Source organism: Terrapene carolina, unplaced genomic scaffold (genome assembly GCF_002925995.2).
Source record: "Terrapene carolina triunguis isolate 2854851 unplaced genomic scaffold, T_m_triunguis-2.0 Scaffold613, whole genome shotgun sequence".
Classification (NCBI taxonomy): Eukaryota; Metazoa; Chordata; order Testudines; family Emydidae; genus Terrapene; species Terrapene triunguis.
The window spans coordinates 7,245,788-7,264,646 of NW_020664964.1; the positions used below are offsets into that span (position 1 = coordinate 7,245,788).

At 41.6% G+C, this 18,859-nt stretch overlaps 1 protein-coding gene across 1 annotated transcript in view; it reads right to left on the minus strand.

Moving 5' to 3' along the window:
* The window catches only part of SLC6A19 (solute carrier family 6 member 19), a 64,502-nt gene that overhangs the window by 35,761 nt on the left and 9,882 nt on the right, over positions 1-18,859 (minus strand). The window contains 2 exon segments of the mRNA XM_026659241.1: positions 1,145-1,282; positions 10,498-10,638. Coding sequence (XP_026515026.1) covers positions 1,145-1,282; positions 10,498-10,638 — 279 coding nt within the window.

Consider the following 18,859-nt stretch of genomic DNA (forward strand, 5'->3'; position numbering starts at 1 on the left):
GCAATCTGTTCTGAGATCAACACCCAGAATTCGATCTTTCATAATTGTCTAACCTAAATATCATTCTGGTCTGGACTACCAGAATATGCAGCTCTTTTATATTTGTGCCACATACATTTTGTCATTAGTGGTTACTATTTTCTGAAATAGTGCAGTTGAAAAGTTATATCTAACATGTCTCACCTCACTGAGATGTATTTATATGTCACAAAATGTTACAGCCTCCTCTCATATTTTAGATAAATAATTTCCAACCTGTTCTCTTCTCTGACACAACGGCCTAAAGGTTTTAGATGGTCATTTCCCATTTGAAAGCTCCTAGATACTTTTGAAAATCTCAGACACAGTGTTAAAAGTTGTTAAAAGAAAACTATCAATTTCACTTGTGATAGAAATCTTCAGTTTCAAAGATGATGCTTAATTAATTTTCATCTGTTTTTGAGTCTGTTTATACTGAGTGGGGCTCTTTATAACTTTAAAATTTGATTGTGCTAGTGTGAGGAAAATGGGTACACTCTATCTTTACAGACCATGAAACATACAAAAGCATTATTGAACTGTATCTTTTTTAACTTACCAAGATTTTTTTATGGTGCCAATAATCTACAAAGTGCTCCTGAATGCTAATGTTTGCACTGGATCTTGTAGTTTTACAAATACGTGTATTTTCCTATATATACGGTATCAACTCTCTCTTAGTGGCTCCAGTTCTAAAGAGGTTACAATGTGTCAGTTATTTCATCTAAAGGCTGGAATAATAACTCCAGAACACAGATTGCATGTAAGATGTCAAAGTGTATAGTGAATACTCTTCTGCAAAACTGAAATATTAAAATATCAAAATGCTCCCTGATAAAGTTAGAGAGACAAGGTGGGTGAGTTAGTATCTTTTATTGGAGCAACTTCTGTTGGTGAGAGAGAACAAGCTTTCCGTCTCACCAACAGAAGTTGGTCCAATAAAAGACATTACCTCACACCCACCTTGTCTCTCTAACATCCTGGGACTGACATGGCTGCAACTACACTGCATACAACCCTGATAAAGCTGGTATGATAGGTTATTTTTATACAAAAAAGTTCTTATTGAATTAATTGTTAATGACAAAGTGTTTTGCAAATTAAAATACTATTTCATAATCCGTACCAGTTCTGTTAGCATTGAGTGGGCAGTCACTCCAAGGCAACGGCTCCTGGAAGGAGTTGAAGAAATACCACATCACCCAGGCAATGATAGTGTTATAGTATAAACCCACCAGGAAGGATACAAGCATTGCTGCTATACCTGAAGAAAAAGGGAAAAAGATTATAATATGCAGCTTTTAGTTGTTTTTAAAGGAATGTTAAAATATATCAACAAAAATATAAGACGTTATAAAGCTAAGCCACCAGACTGATCTCAGTCAACTATATGAATGCTGTGAAAATTTGTATCTTAACAATGTAAATTAATAGGTTTTTTAATGGATATAGATGAGCACAATAATTCTTGTATTCTAGACACAAAGTAACACATATTATACAAACAACCTCTCCATATAAACAACATTAGGGTTACAAAGGCAACTGCAATTCGGCATTCCCTAACTTTTGTATGCTTGACTTTATAACCTTAACATTCTTTTAACATAAACTTAGGGTTTTCTAAATGTAATTTTCTAACAAGCAAACAAAAACCAAATTCCATTATTTTTTTAATCATATTGATCCCACATGGGTAATCAGCAGGTTTGGGACATTTAGATGGACAGCACAGTCTTCTACCACTCAACCTAATGGAGAACTTTTAGCAGAAGTAGGCCGTTATCCTCTATGTGGCCAGCTAGTAGGGGAGAGGTGAGATACTCATTTAGGTTTATAGGTATTTGCTAGACAGCAGAAGAATGTTGAGACTTGGGTATCCTGGGTTTAATTACATGTTCTGGAGGAGCATGTGCTCCAATGGTTATAAATCTTCTGTCCCTATCCCCAAGATCTTTCCTACCTCCCTCTGCTGTTATACCATTCCCAACCTAGTCTATTTGCTTATGTCCCTATCTTCCCCTCTGCTCCTCATCCCCTCTTTGAGTCCAAGAACATACTTCTCCTCCTTCATGGAGCCTGGCATCAGCAGGGAGAGCACTGAGATCAAAGGAAGAGTGAACGTAAGAACGGTCATACTGGGTCAGACCAAAGGTCCATCAAGCCCAGTATCCTGTCCTCTGACAGTGGCCAATGGCAGGTGCCCCAAAGGGAATAAACAGACAGGTTATCATCAAGTGATCCATGCCCTGTCACCCAATCCCAGCTTCTGGCAAACAGAGGCTAGGTATACCATACTTGCCCATCCTGGCTAATAGGTCCATCAATGGCTATCTTCCATGAATCTATCTAGCTCCCTTTTGAACCCAGTTATAGTATTGGCCTTCACAACACCCTCTGGCAAGGAGTTCCAGAGGTTGACAGTGCGTTGCGTGGAAAAAATACTTTCTTGTGTTTGTTTTAAATCTGCTACCTATTAATTTCATTTGGTGGCCCCTTGTTCTTGGATTATAAGAAGGAGTAAATAACACTTCCTTATTTACTTTCTCTATACCACTCATGATTTTATAGACCTCCCTTAGTCGCCTATTTTCCAAGCTGAAAAGTCCCAGTCTTATTAATCTCTCCTCATACAGAAGCCGTTCTATACCCCTAATCATTTTTGTTGCCCTTTTCTGAACCTTTTCCAATTCCAATATATCTTTTTTGAGATGGGGCGACTGAACGCAGTATTCAAGATGTGGGCATACCATGGATTTATATAGAGGCAATATGATATTTTCTGTCTTATTATCTATCCCTTTCTTGATGATTCCCAACATTCTGTTTGCTTTTTTGACTGCTGCTGCACATTGAGTGGATGATTTTGGAGAACTATCCACAATGACTCCAAGATCTCTTTCTTGAGTGGTAACAGCTAATTTAGACCCCCATCATTGTATATGTATAGTTAGAATTATGTTTTCCAATGTGCATTACTTTGCATTTATCAACATTAAATTTCATCTGCCATTTTGTTGCCAAGTCACCCAGTTTTGTGAGATCCTTCTGTAGCTCTTCGCAGTCTGCCTGGGATTTAACTATCTTGAGTAGTTTTGTATAATCTGCAAATTTTGCCACCTCCCTGTTTACCCCTTTTCCAGATGGTTTATGAGTATGTTAAATGTGAGTCTCCCTGATCTCAGTTCTGGTTGTTGATGCCACATTGGCTCTGGGCCGCTGAGAGGAGCATTTCCAGGTAAAATCACGGGGATAGTAGAGCTTCTTAAAATCATTTCATTTTGATTTCTGAGATCAAAATTACATCTTTTCCCCTACACTCATTCTGTGAGAGAGCTGACCATTTTAGCTGAAACTTTCAAAAAAAAATTCAGTCTGAGGCAGACACCTGGCATGAAAGCTACCAACTCTGCATGTAACAACAAACACTAGAAAATGGCAGCACTGTATGTTGCATTTTCACCAAACACTTGTTTAACCCTCTTTATCACCCAAAGATAATTGAGTAGATTGTGATTCAGACTATATACCCATTCAGGGGAGTAACCCCCAGCTCACACTCGGGCCATCTGGACCTTGGATATAGGTGAGTAGTAGTAGCAAAGTTATTTCCTTGTTTATTCTCTGCCGTAGAGTAGGTGAGCAGTGACTGGGTGGGAAATGGACAGAGTGGTTGGAGCCTGGGTTCTGACCCCCCCACCTTGCTGAGCCAATGCAGATGTGGTTAGATGTTGATAGATGTTTGGCTGCGTGTATGTGTTCCCTCTGTGTGCTGCCCCAACCCTGCGCAGACAGCTAGCACAGCAGACCTCGAGCGAACCACCCAATGACTACAAAATATGATGAGGGACGAAGGCAGCCAGCCAGGTTTATTGTCAACAAAGCATGGTACTAGTATCCTTCAGACTCTACTGGACCACTAATAAATTTATGCCTGTAACAATGGACCAGTTCAGTGAATGGCGGGACTTTCCATTCCTCCCTAGGCCAGACAAAGATACTCCCTGTGAAATACATGTTTATACCCTGATACAAACAAGTTATGTACTGCCTCTGACATAGTTAGTTATTGCTCCATGATGTGGCTAGTTATCACCGTTACCTTGTACATGTTGGTTCGATCAAAACATCTCTATTACGTATTGTCATCCTGACTTTATCTTTTAGGAGGGTTCAGTGTGTCCCTATTATCCTTGGGAATGTGTATTTCTGCAATATTAGCTCTGTTCTTGCCAGATTCTGTGAGCAGGTCCTGCCTCATACCAGGCCTCTAATACAAGGGTTTATGTCTCAGACTCTCTTCCTACTACAGCAGAATGGGGTAGAAATTTAATGATGGTATGCAGGCTAGCAATAATTTTTCTACACCCCCCTGGGAGCAAGAAGGAAGCAGGAGAGAAAAATTCCAAGGTATGTCTCTGAGTCACAATACTTCCTGAAGGCAGTTTATGCACCACTACTGGTTTAGATCTAAAGATTTTGCCTGAAGACAAAAATCTAGCTCTAAATGTTGAAAACATAGGGCCAGATTCTGATAATCTTATTCATATTGACTAATACCTTACTTCACAAGTGGGCTCACTGACTTCAAACTAAAGTAAAAGAACCATTTGGCATTAAGGAAATTATACAAATTTTTAAAATAAAATCATAACTTTTAATAGGATTTGAACTCAGTACTTTGTATATAAAACAAATATTTTAAGTAACTAAACTGAACTGATTTTTGTTAATATGCATTAGAATGTCAAGATCCAGTGTTTAACGCATGCTGGGCATATGCAGCTTTAGAATACATTCTTCCCTTGGTGAGCATGCAACTCCCATTAGCAGAGATGTATCTCTGCAATAGTTTAGAAGGAAAATTTTGTACTCCACTGAGCTGTACTGACAGCAGGAAGAAATTAGTTTTTACAAAAATTAAAGATATGATATTGTAGTGACTTTAGCTGTGTCCCATGCTGATAGCCCTGAGAACTAAAAGCCTCTTCCTGGAGAACAGGTACAGCATGGATAACAGCAGTAGTACAAGCTTCCTCACCAATGTGCCTTATCAACATTTTTGACAGTTTCTGGGCTGAACAAATAATTCTAACTCCATGAATTCAATCTTTGGCTTCTGGTGAGACTACCAGCATGGGTGCAGAATAGTCCAACTATGAGAGTATTTTTTGTGGGTCCACTAGTATCCACATTGACACCACAGAATTACTAGGTCATCAGATAGCTGCCAGATAGTAATTAGTGACTCTGGATCACTACTGACCTGGGCTAGATTCAAACCAGTTACCTACAGATAAAAGGCTTCTCTATATTTATTACCCAGCCTTGAAGCTGGGAATATCATTACAAAGTTATTCATTATGTAAAAAGTCACCATCTATAAAGTGTGAAGATTTACCTGTGGATTGTATCTCTCTGTAAACACACACTACTAGTGAGAAATTAGCATACTAATGCATTCATAAAAAGTAACATATGTCGCTAAATCTTCAAATTGTTGTAGAAGTTTTGCATTTGCAGTCATTTTGTTCATGGCAGGTTTTGAGCGAGACTATTTAGCCACAGTCCTGAGCAATGGGTGGTGCATAAGCTACACCATCCAAGGAGTCACTGTGCATAACAGATACCTTTCTGGGACATAGAAATTTGCTGACAGTATAGGCAACAGCAAATTATGATAGCCCTGCACTGGCTCAGATGAGAAGCAGGAGGGCAAAACACTTGTACACCCAGACCCAACTGCCCGGTAGCATGCACAGAGATCTTACCATCCCTGTGCATGGTCCAAGTCACAATGTAGCCTTTTATTTAAAGAAGTCGGGAACTCTCTGAAGACATCCAGAATATTTCTCAATGAGAATTAGGCCCTATATTTTTAACGCTCTTTGACTGCACTGTTTAGAGGATATCTCTTGCAGGAAGTTTACCAAGATATATCTGTTGAAAGCAGATTGCTTTCCTTTTCATTAGTTCCAATGAACAAGAAAATGTTGAAATCGTAGACCCAGCACCTAAAATGACTTCTTGTTTTAAATTTGTGACCAGCTAGGGAGTTTGTCCTGCTAGGGTGTTAGCTTGGCTTTCAATGAAAGTTTTCTGGGTCATTAGGGCAAGTGTGGGATGGCTGTAGGATTGAGATGCTGGGACTGACATTTGTGTTGTTGTGACTGCTGGAGGATGTTGACATTCTCACTGATTATGAAATGGGAAATGTACAGAATAATAAAAATATGCACTTCTAGGAAGATTTGGAAAATATTAATTGCAGCTCTTTACCACCTCTGCAGTTCTGCCTGTTTACCACCAATAGGGACTGCTATTGTGGGGCTTTGACTTTAAACAGGGAGTCTCCTCAGCCACTTTGCCCCTGCAACTGGACCTGAAGCTGGCACTACTACTTACAATCATACTCATGGAAACTCTGCCTTTAACCAGGGTCAGCTGAGCCTCAGCACCTGGGCTGAGATCATACCTTCACACTTCTGAGTTCGTTTGCTCAATATTGTCATGTTTGTGTTTTAATGGGATGAGTGTAAAGTGGTGCTGATAGTGGATTAATGGTGTTGAGAGATTTAGACAGGGAGAAGGAGTAAGTTATGGTTAAAGTGGTTTCTCTTTTTGTGGTGAGAGGCCAGCAAAGGAAAAATCATTTAAAGAATCCCCTGGTGAGTGTGTGCCTATGGGCTAGTCTCTGTGGCAGGCAGACTGATTATAGATAAGTAGGATTAGAAATGTGAGCAGTTTGTGGGTGAGAGTCTGACAGTTGATAGATGGTGGATTGAAAGGGTTTGTACCATTGTGTGACCACCCCTTGGGGTTAGAGGACAGTCTTGAATTCTTCTCTCTGCCACTTCCAGGACAGTGGAACTGATGAGGATGCAGAGACTATGGGAGTTGGTGGAACTTTGATTTCCTTCTTCATCTAGCCACAGTAGAAGGGTGGCTAATGAGAGAAGAAAGACATAATTGGTACAGAAAAGTGGGGAATCTTGTTTTGAGAGGAACAGAACACTAGGGTGTGGGAGGCCCTGAGGTGTGAGACAGCTAGTTGGTGTGAATCAGTGGGTGAGTGTTTTAGAAAGAGTTTGATTATGGCTTTGCAGCCAGCTTTAGGGATCACTTTTTGGGAACTCAGCTGCATCCTTTCAATGGTCACTATTAAGTTGCCAAGAGTTATTAAGTTGCTATTAGTGTTGCCATATGCAGGGAATATGGAGTCCCAAGGAGGTGGGAAAAAGAGGAGAAGGTGTTATGGCTGTGAGGGCTTGGGCTCTTTGATCCCTGAGGTGACTGACAAGGCTATAAAAATAAGACATTTGCAAGAAGGAGGGGTAAACCAGGAATGAGATGTTTAATCTTAGCAGTAGGTGAAACCAACAGAACTATTTATCAGGCAATTGAGTTTTCATGAGACAAGGATCATAATTATTAACACAGTGACTTGCGGGAACAAGGGCCTCATCACCTTTACTAAAGTTTTAGCCATTAGTATTTATTGAGGTACTGGAAGCGGTGAGAGAACTTTGTGCCACCACCTGTGCTTTGGACTTTTGCCCTTCCGAGATGTTGAAGGTCAGGGGGAAGTACTGGGTCATTTTCTGGTGGAGACTAAAGACAGTAGCCTGCCTATTGCTTTGAAGGAGGTCAGCACTTGTTCATGACAATCAGTCCACTTCTTCCATTTCTCAGTAAGATTCTGCATAAGGCTATAGTAAGATCGCTCCTCACAGTATCTGGGTGTACTGGATCTCCTTACTCCTTGTCAATGAGGGTATAGACCAGGTTTTGACACAGACTATATGGGTCATGCTGGACATGAGCTTTTCCTGGTGATGGATGATGGATGAAGCTCAGATGACCATGCTGGTATTATTAGATCTCTTCAGTGTCTTCAATACCATTGATCACAAGGTATTGTTCACTTGTCTACAGACCTTTTCAAAAGTGAACAGGACTGCTCTTCAGGGGGTTCATTCTTTTCTCAGACATCTCACTGGGTAGTTGTGGGCAATTGCTCTTCTTCCTGAAGAGCTCTCAAATATGGGGTGCCACAGGAAGCCTCTCTGCCTCCCCTCCTGTTCAATGTGTATACAAGGCTGCATGGAGGGGTAATAAGGAGGCATAAGGTCCAGTGATTTCATTATGCTGACCACATCCAATTGTATGTCTCTATCTCATCCAACACACAAGAAGCCATTCAATGTCTCAGACAGTATTTAGCTGAGATTGGGGTATGGATGAGATCGAGCTGTCTGAAACTCAACACAGATAAGACTGAGGTGAGGAGGGGATTTGGGAGAAGCAGTTAGAAGAGATGGGAGAGGTAATATCAGACCCTCTGACAGAGAGCGTGTGTCCACCTTTAGTTATCATGGATCACAGCTGAAAGGTAATTTTGGACCCCCCCCTCCCAGCTGCAGTTAGGGGATTACCCTGGGTCTGTATTGGAGCAGACGGGCGTGTCTGGCTCAGCAAGACAGGGTGCTGGGGTCCCGAGCTGGCAGGGAAAGCAGGGGTAGAAGTAGTCTTGGCACATCAGGTGGCAGCTCCCAAGAGGGTTTCTGTGATCCAACCCGTCACAAGGTCAATAGGGATTTTTTTCCCTTTGTGATTAAAGAGAGGAGGCTGCCAGCAGGACATTATTTGTGAGTGGCTTTGGGACACTAGAATTTACCCCTCCCCCTTTTTTCTTGGTCCAACATAACCCAAATTTGGTGGGGGGGTTTTCCTGGGCACAAAGCAAAAGCCATTTATTTCCTAGGGTTTTGAAGAAGGTTAAGCGGTCGTTTCCAGAGACAATGGAGGGAACTTTTTTATAGCTTATAATTGGCTGGGTGAGCTGAATTAATTTGTTCCTTTTTTAATTGAAATGGGAGGTTGTTTGTTTTTTAATGCTCCTGGGTGTATTATATTGTTGTGTAAAAAGATTATCAGGGAACCTAGAGCTCTTGTGCAGGCATTTTTTAATTTGGACTTCAGTCTCCCTGGCTGTTAATCTAGTGCTTTTCACAAGTAATAAGAGAGAAAAAATGTGTATACTTATTAATTAGGGCTGTCAAGCGATTAAACAAATTAATCAATTATACAATAATAGAATACCATTTATTTAAATATTTTTGGATGTTTTCTATATTTTCAAATATTTATTTCAATTACAACACAGAATACAAAGTATACAGTGCTCACTTTATTTTTGATTACAAGTATTTGCACTGTTAAAAAACAAAAGAAATAGTATTTTTCAATTCACCTAATACAAGTGCAATCTCTTTATCATGAAAGTTGAACTTACAAATGTAGAATTAGGTAAAAAAAAAACTGCATTCAAAAATAACACAATGCAAAATTTTAGAGCCTGCAAGTCCACTCAGTCCCACTTCAGCCAATCGCTCAGACAAACAAGTTTGGTTACAATTTGCAGGAGATAATGTTGCCCACTTCTTGTTTACAATGTCACCTGAAAGTGAGAACAGGCGTTCACAGGGCACTGTTGTAGCCGGCATTGCAAAGTATTTACCTGACAGATATGCTAAATATTCATATGCCGCTTAATGCTTCAACCACCATTCCAGAGGATACGCATATATACTTTGTATTCTGTGTTGTAATTGAAATCAATATATTTGAAAATGTAGAAAACATACACAAATATTTAATACATTTCAATTGATATTCTATTGTTTAACAGTGCGATTAATCATGATTAATTTTTTTAATTGTGATTAATTTTTTTGAGTTAATCGTGTGAGTTAACTGCGACTAATTGACAGCCATATTATTAATGTATACAATGTTGTATACCAATCACTACTTATGACTGACAGATATGGAGATTGAACTCCTCCATCTATACCAGGGGTTCTCAAATGGGGGTTGGCACCCCTTAGGGGGTCATGAGGTTATTACATGGGGGGTCACGAGCTGTAAGCCTCCACCCCAAACCCCGCTTTGCCTCCAGTATTTATAATGGTGTTAAATATACAAAAAAGTGTTTTTAATTTATAAGGGGGGGGGGTCACACTCAGAGGCTTGCTATTTGAAAGGGGTCACCAGTACAAAATTTTAAGAACCACTGATCTATACTCAAAATAACTACAACACAGGTTGTTGGCACACTTAAAAAAGTTAATTCCAATTCTAGAGAGCAATTGTTCTAGCCATATTCCTCATTTTCAGAGATATTCCCTGTCACCTGTAATCTCTCTAAAACCAGGGTGCAGTTTTTAAGTGTGCCCACTGTTCCTGTGCACTGGGAATGGGACATCAAATAGTTATCAGATGGTAATAGCTTTTGATCACTACTAACCTGGGCTGCATTCAGGTGGACAATGTAGAAGTTAGTCTCTGAACTCATAATTCATCCCCTGAGACATTCATTCTGCTCCAAAGTAAAACAATAAAGCCTAAATGGCAAAATTAATAATGTGGGCTTTTGTGCATTCTGTCTGGTTTAGTTGTAAGCTTCCTGAGACTTACCTACTCCCTTCAGGGTAGGATGGATAGAACTCCAGACTCCCACACTACCTTTTCTCAGTCTTTGACCAATGGCAAACTCAAGATGAAGCAGTGGGATACCTTCCAGGACAAGCAAAATGAGAAAAGGTATCATAAAGGCTCCTGAAATAAAAATAAAAATATTTCATACATGTGAAATATGAAGAAGCAGGAATTTCAGTTTTACACAGGAATGATGAAGCTATATGGAAATTATACAGAAGGAAAACAAGATGTAAAAGTCTTTGTAGAGAACATTTTTCTCTGAACAGTGTTTTTGACTAATCTTATTTTTGATAACTGATACCATGAGACCAACCAATTTGGCCTGGCTGCCAGTCCTGTCCAACATCATACCCCTTTTGACATCAGGCAATAGGTCACTTTGTCGAATCTGCTCCTTAATGTGCAAAACATGCCACATCTACCCCATTTAAAGATGTGCTTAATCCACTCATCCACTGTTTTAGCTCCAAGAATCCCTGTAAGACACTTCTTCTAAAAAATCTGTCTGAGGATTGGTCCTGCTTTGAGCAGGGGGTTGGACTAGATGACCTCCTGAGGTCCCTTCTAACCCTGATATTCTATTCTATGAAGCTTTCAAGCCACAGAGAACTCTTCTTCAGGTCTGGGAAAGGTACTCCCAGCATCAGCAAAATGCACTAAAGAAGAGCACTCTGTGGCTTGGAAGCTTGTCTCTCTCATCAACAGAAGTTGGTCCAATAAAATATATTACTTCAACCACCTTGTCTATCCTGGAACCAAAACAGGTACAACTACACTGCATGATTTAAGCATAATCACTATCCTGATATTTATTATATAGATTCTGGATTGGAAATAAGAGACGCATAGTAGATAAAAATGTGTAAATACAAACTGATATGTGCTCAGAGCTATGGGTGAAACTCTGACCATATTACTCAAAAAACACTGATATGTGAACTCCATTATAAATCCCTGCCTATCAAAGGGCAGATTACAGTATAAATTCTTGTGCCCATGTGTCACCTACATTCTTTCATTTTAGACAGTTTTTTCTTCAAAAGTGAAGAATTTCACTGTAGCACCTTCTCTGTCTGGAAATAAATGTTAGAGACAACAAGAAGGGGTTTTACAAATATGTCAGACAAAAAAGAAAGATCAGGGATGGTGTGGGGAAGGTGAGCTGACAATAGAAGATAAGAAGGCAGAGTTGTTCAAGGCCTACTTTGCTTCAGTCTTCATACAGAAAATAACATGTGACTGGACGACTAGTAAAATTATCATAGACAATAAAGGGGAAGGAATGCAGATCAGGATAAGTAAAGAACATGTCAGAGATCTTCTGGCTAATCTGAATGAATTCAAATCAGCAGGGCCTGAGGCTATTCACCCCCAGGGTGCTGAAGGAATTAGCTGAAGAAATCTCTAAGCCACTGACAATATTTGTATACTCGTGGAGGACAGGTGAGGTCCTGGAAGACTGGGGAAGGGCTAATGTAGTGCCCATCTTTAAAAGGGGGAAAAGGAGGAATCAGGGAACTATAGAACAATCAGCTTGTCCTTGATACCCAGGAAACTACTCGAGCAATGTATGAAAGTAACATTCAGTTTGCAAATACGTGGAGGATGAAGGGGTGATCACTAGCAGCCAGCATGGATTTACCAAGAAAAAACCATGACAAACCAGATTGATTTCCTTCTTTGACAAGGTAACTGGTTTGGTGGATAGGGGGAATGTGGACATAATATACTTGAACTTTAGCAAGGCTTTTGAAATTCTCATAAGTAAGCTGGAGAAATGTGGGCTCAGTAGAATAATAGAATCATAGACTTTAAGGTCAGAAGGGACCATTATGATCGTTATGGCACAACGCAGGCCACAGAATCTCACCCATCCACTCCTGTAACAAACCCCTAACCTATATCTGAGCTACTGAAGTCCTCAAATCGTGGTTTAAAGACTTCAGGGTGCAGAGAATCCTCCAGCAAGTGACCCGTTCCCCACACTGCAGAGGAAGGTGAAAAACCCCCAGGGTCTCTGCCAATCTGTCCTGGAGGAAAATTCCTTCCTGACCCCAAATATGGCACTCAGCTAAACCCTGAGCATGTGGGCAAAACTCACCAGCCAGACACAGGAAAGAATTCTCTGTAGTAACTCAGATCCCACCCCATCTAACATTCCATCACAGGCCATTGGGCATATTTACCACTAATAGTCAAAGAGCCTAATTTTGGCAATTAATTGAGATCCCATTATACCATCCCCTCCATAAACTTATCAAGCTTAGTTTTGAAGCCAGATATGTCTTTTGTCCCCACTGCTCCCCTTGGAAGGCTGTTCCAGGACTTCACTCCTCTGATGGTTAGAAACCTTCATCTAATTTCAAGTCTAAACTTCCTGATGGCCAGTTTATATCCATTTGTTCTTGTGTCCACATTGGTACTGAGCTTAAATAATTCCTCTCCCTCCCTGGTATAAATATATCAGAGGGATAAATACAGAGCTATCATATCTCCCCTCAGCCTTCTTTTGGTTAGGCTAAACAAGCCAAACTCTTTGAGTCTCCTTTCATAAGACAGGTTTTCCATTCCTCGGATCATTCTAGTAGCCCTTCTCTGTACCTGTTCCAGTTTAAATTCATCCTTCTTAAACATGGGAGACCAGAACTGCACACAATATTCCACAGGAGGTCTCACCAGTGCCTTGTATTACAGTACTAACACCTTCTTATCTCTACTGGAAATACCTCACCTGATGTATCCCAAGACCGCATTATATACCAGCTCAGAATTGCCTGCTGATTGGCAATCCTGAGCTGTAGCCCCCCCGTACACCTTACGTCCAAACAAGTCCAGTTTTTGGCGTCCTTGGACTTAGGCACTGGGGCTTGTTGCCCCTGGCTCTCCTCATTTACTGCTACAACCACCAATGAACAAGGCTGCAGGTGCGTAAGAGGTATTCATACCCCTTTCATGGAACAAAGTATTTCCTCTCAACTCCCTTGGCAGTGGGAGGGATGGAGGCCGGGGTCTGCCAGATGGTCTTGGCATTGGCCTATATGGTTTTGATGAAGGGCAGAGCCACCCTCGAAGGACCTTCTGGGGCCAAAATGTCAACCATCGGGTCCTCTGACTCCACCACCTCCTTGGCCTGCAGACCCATGTTGCGCGCCACCCTGCAAAGGAGGTCCTGGTGGGCATGGCTGTCTATGGGGGGCGGTCCAGAGATAGAAGTGCCCGCAACAGCATCATCTGGGGAGGAGGATGAGGAGGCTAAAGGGGGAACAGGGTCCTCCTGTCCCTCCTGCTAATCAGGAACCTCTCATCCTGTCTCGCTGGCTGGACCAGGTAGACAAGGGTCCTGCTCAGGAACCGGAGTTGGAGTTGGTTCCATGGGGGGGCAGGGGCACAGCGCCTCCTTGGCATCCCTAGGGGTGGGGCGACTGGCGGAGGCCTCCAGCACCCACGGTTCAGAGGTGGCCAATCGGGAGCCTTTAGATTGGGCGCCCTGCTCCTGGTGGTATGCCAACAGGGTCCAAAATGGCCACTGTGCTGGTCCCTGCCACTGCGCAGGCCACGGCCCTGCCCCCACCTCAGAGCGTCCATGGCTTGACTCCATGGTCAGCCCCACTCTGAGTATCTAGATCCCGCCTCCGAGTCCGAAGACCGGGATCGGGACTGCGAAGGCCAGGGTGGTGCTGAGCGGAGCTGATCCAGAGAGCGGTGCTGCGCTGGGGAGCAATGTCTTGACGCCGGAGAGTGGTGCCATGAGGCTGGAGCGGTACCATGATCTGGAGCTGCGTGGGGTCACTGAGCAGCATCGGGACCAGTGCCAGAACCAAGACCTGCTGCGCGATGGAGATCAACGCGTGGATCAGCGTTGCGAGCGGAAGCACTGGCATGACCTGGAGCAGCACCGCAAGTCTGAGTAGTGCCACAATTCTATCAGCGATGCCACGATTCTATCAGTGGTGCTGAGGGATGGAGCATTGCTGGTTTGCCTTGAGATGGTGCCATACGATGTGGTATTGGAGGCTTGGCGCAAAGAGTGGGTGACCTCAGTGCTGTCATGGTGATGAGGTCACTCGCAGTCTCAAAGGTATCTGGGGTGGATGGCAGCTCCACCTCCTCGATGACCTGGGCTGGGGAGTTTCTGCCAGAGTCCGTCCGCAGTGCTGCTTCCACCACTGTTGCCAGGGAGCTATGCACTGATGAACTTGGCGCCAGGTCTTGCCACGCTGGCAGAGGCTGAGGTCTAAGTGCCACCTCCATAAGGAGCTGCTTGAGGCAAAAGTCTCACTCCTTTTTGGTTCTGGGGCGAAACCCCTTACAAATCCTGCACCGATCAGCTTGGTGAGCCTCCCCCAGACACGTTAGACAAGCATTGTGGGGGGTCATACGTTGGCATAGGCTTGCTGCAGGACTTGCAGGGCTTGAACCCCTGGGACTTGGGCATGAAAGGCCTCCCAAGAAAAAGCAGTCAGGACAGAGGGTAAGCCCCCCAGCCCAACTGCTAACTACTAATACTAACTAACAATTAAACTAACTAATACGTATAGAGAACAACAAACAAACGAAGATAGGGAAACATGGTAGAACTTGCTGAGCAGGACGCCACAGTTCCAACGACCATCACTGGCGGTAAGAAGGAACTGAGGAGGCGCCAGGTCAGCAGGGTCATATATTGAGCGCCATGAAGGCGTCACTCCAGGGGGCTCCACAGCTGACCCAACGGGTGCTGCTAGGGGAAAAACTTTCCGATGATTGTATAAGTGGTGCGCGCACACCTAATTGGAATCGATATGAGCAATCACTAGAAGAAGAACCAAAATTATGTGAGCTAATTGGGTGCAATGAGAATGACTTGTGTTTTGTCATGACAAATCTTTTGTAGAATCTCTGGTAGCAGTGGGATGGGAGTAAAGGTGTTCCTCAGGTGGTCTGTCCAGAATAGAATCAAAGATTATCAGGGTTGGAAGGGACCTCAGGAGGTCATCTAGTCCAACCCCCTGCTCAAAGCAGGACCAACCCCAACTAAATCAGCAGAAGGGCATCATCCATGGAGTCCCAACCTAGTGCTGCTCTGTGGCAGTATAGATCGAACTTCTTGTTCGTCTGTCTGAAGAGCAGGGCCCAGGAAGGCATTCCTCACTGAATAAAGTGTATCTGCCACTTGTGGTATGTGGAGAAGTGCCTGCTGAGATTGTCTGCAGAGAGTTTTGCACACTTGGGAAGTACATTGCTGGGAGTGTGATGTAATTCTGTGTTTACTAGTTCCATAAATTGACCACTTCTATTCAGAGAATTGCTCCTTCTTGTTTGTTTATATAGAACATAGTGATCATGTCTCGAGTGTTATCTGGATATGTTGGGATTGTATGAGTGGGAGGAATGCCTTGCAGGCCAGTCGGACTGCCCTTAATTCCAGGAAACTGATGTGCATCCTGGCCTCCCAAGGAGACTACACGCCATGTTCCATGTGATTGCCCCGTGGGCTCCTAAGCCTATGAGAGATACATCTGTGATTATGGTCACATTGGGTGTGAGTGTAGTGAAAGGGATTCCAGCTCTTAGGACATACATAGGGACCAATACTCTAAGAGGAAACCCACATATTGTATCCCAATTTTATAGATATTACATTATTTACATTAGAAAGATAATAGGATTACAAATGGAATTCTCTTGTGTAATAGTTCTTAAATGCAAAATTGTAAATCTTCCAAACTAAATGTATAGACACTGGTTTAAAAAAATGGAGTATAAAGTTTGCTCTATCAGTCTTTGAGAATAAATAACTCTAAATATATTTAGCTATATGAATATTAATGTAATTATATTTTAAAAGCAACATAGTAATTGGCCATTTCCCAGTCCTGGCAATAATTGCTTTTTTTTTGTTGAAGTAGGATTCAGTCTTGAAGTCCAAATTCAGGCAAAACCCTATTCCTGTTTCTCTCCTTTCCTCTCTCTGCAACCGTTCTGGGAAATTTTGTAGTTGGGAGTATGGGGACTATGCTGCGCATAGCTTCTGTGTGGGAGGTAAAACGGGAATAATTTAAATCCTCTCCCTTTTACAGATGTGCACAGGAGCCAAATAACCTGGTTATTTATTTATTTATATAAGTGTGTGCATATATATATCCATGATAAGTAGATTGGATTTGCACTTTGAAATCTTTACAACATAAAGTCCTTAATGAGGAACTGGACTTTAATCCCTGTTTTAGTGTTATAATTCAATATTGTAACATTGGTTTTGATGACATCTGGATTATTATTCCTTTTCATTTAAGTAGATTTAGAAATCTAACTTAATTGAATAATTTGATTTCTAATGTAAAATAGAAAATATTGTATTGCCTTCACTTAATTTCCAATAAACATCATATGCAAAATTTAGTCTAAAATGTTTTTATACACAGTATCTTCTTAGGGTGTTTGCTTGAACTGCGGTTGAGCTCCACTGGTTCCAGCGGAGGAACTGCAGTGTATTGACTGTTGACATGGTATCATCTCTGACAAAACCACAGTCAATCTGATAACAGTTGCACAACAATCAACAAGTTCTGTACCACAGAGTAGCAAGGTTTGCTGTAGATTTATGGTAATTGTGTATTTAGGACATTTTACTAGGGTTGTCAGCTTAAACATTACATCCTGTTTTTCACAGTGCTCTGTCATGGATGAAACACAAATGTTTAACACAGTCAATTAAATGGCATATTTCCCAATAAAGATTAACCTTAAACAAGGTCTAATGTCAGAAATATCTACCAAATGAAAGTAAATATCATTCTAATTATGCTAGCTGAACTGCCAGTGTAAATTTCCTAACCATTACATTGTGCTCATATTGACATTGTGTATATTTGGTAGTCACGTTAGAATTTTTAATAGCTTTTTAAAAGGATACAACATGTTAAACAATATCATTCCACTGTGCCACAGTAAATATTCCACTTTCAAAAAAGAAACTACAAACAAGGCCAATGAAAAAGAAAAAGTTACCACTAATTTCTGTTTTAGGTTTGGCCCTTAAAAAGGGTCAGACATGGCATTGTGTGTAGGAAAGAGAAACCCTCAAACAAGTCTAAATTTAAGTTTTATCCTAGTCAAATATCTGGAAGATAAAAGTTCTCTGTCAGCTTCAAATATTGATTCTTATTTCAAGTTAATATAATGAATTTAGATTTTAAGAGTCCCTGTTTCATCACAATCCAAAAATCATACTCTACTCCAGTCCCTTTATATTGCTCAGGTAGCACAAAACAAACAGAGTCTGTCAAAACTCCTAGCTACGCATAGCCCTAGTTTGAGAGAATCCCTTGCCAGAATGAAGCAGGTACAGCTGCCATCTACACTTCCCTCCCCATATTCTCTAATGCAGGTGACATGTTGAGGATGAAGAGGGGTGAGCAGGGGCAGCATCCATAGAGAAGTATGTTCTGGCAATACCCAGCTGCTATATGGTCCCATAGGAACTACAGATAGCAGGTGCATATTAGAACAGCCTAGGTTCTGCTCTGTCTGGGACAGAGAACCATAATTGGTCCTAGCAGAGCTGGATGCCGCAAAAACGTGATCCCACATTTTTTGATCCATGTATAACAGAGTTGAATTTATTGATAGGATTTTTAAAAGTGCTCAGCATTGGCCTAGCTCTGGTCACATTGAAATCAATGGTAAATCTTGACTTATGAAAATCCCACTTTATATGTATAATTATATATAAAAAAGTTAAGACATTAAAGTTGCAAAGCCAAGCACTCAAAAGTTAGGAAATGTTAAACAAATAATTAAGATTACCCATGTAACCTTGATTCTGCCTCTTTGTGTATATGAATTATGATACAATTTTTAATAATGTGATTTTTCATAGGATTCCTGTCTCATTCAGTGCATTGAGTGGACTGCATGGTTAGCCATACAATTTTTTTTAACCTCATTGTTCAATGTGTGACCCTTATTTATCACACCCCAACCAAACCCTGCACTGAATACAGAATTATTCATTTTTTCTCATGTCTTTATGGTACCTTACTGCTTTACAAACATAAAAACAGAAGAATTGTCATACTGGGACAGACCAATATTCCATCTAGCCCTGTATCCTGTCTTCTGACTTTGGCCAATGTTAGATACATCAGAGGGAATAAACAGAACAGGGCAATTTTGAGTGATCCATCCCCTGTCATCCGGTCCCTGCTTCTGTCAGTTACAGGTTTAGGGACGCTCTAAATGGGTTTGTGTTCCTGACCCTCTTAGCTAAGAGCCATTGTACCTATTGGGTTCCAGGAAGTGGGCGGGCAAAGCCCGCCCACTGCTAAAGGATCCTCCCCCCAGCCTAAGGGGAGGA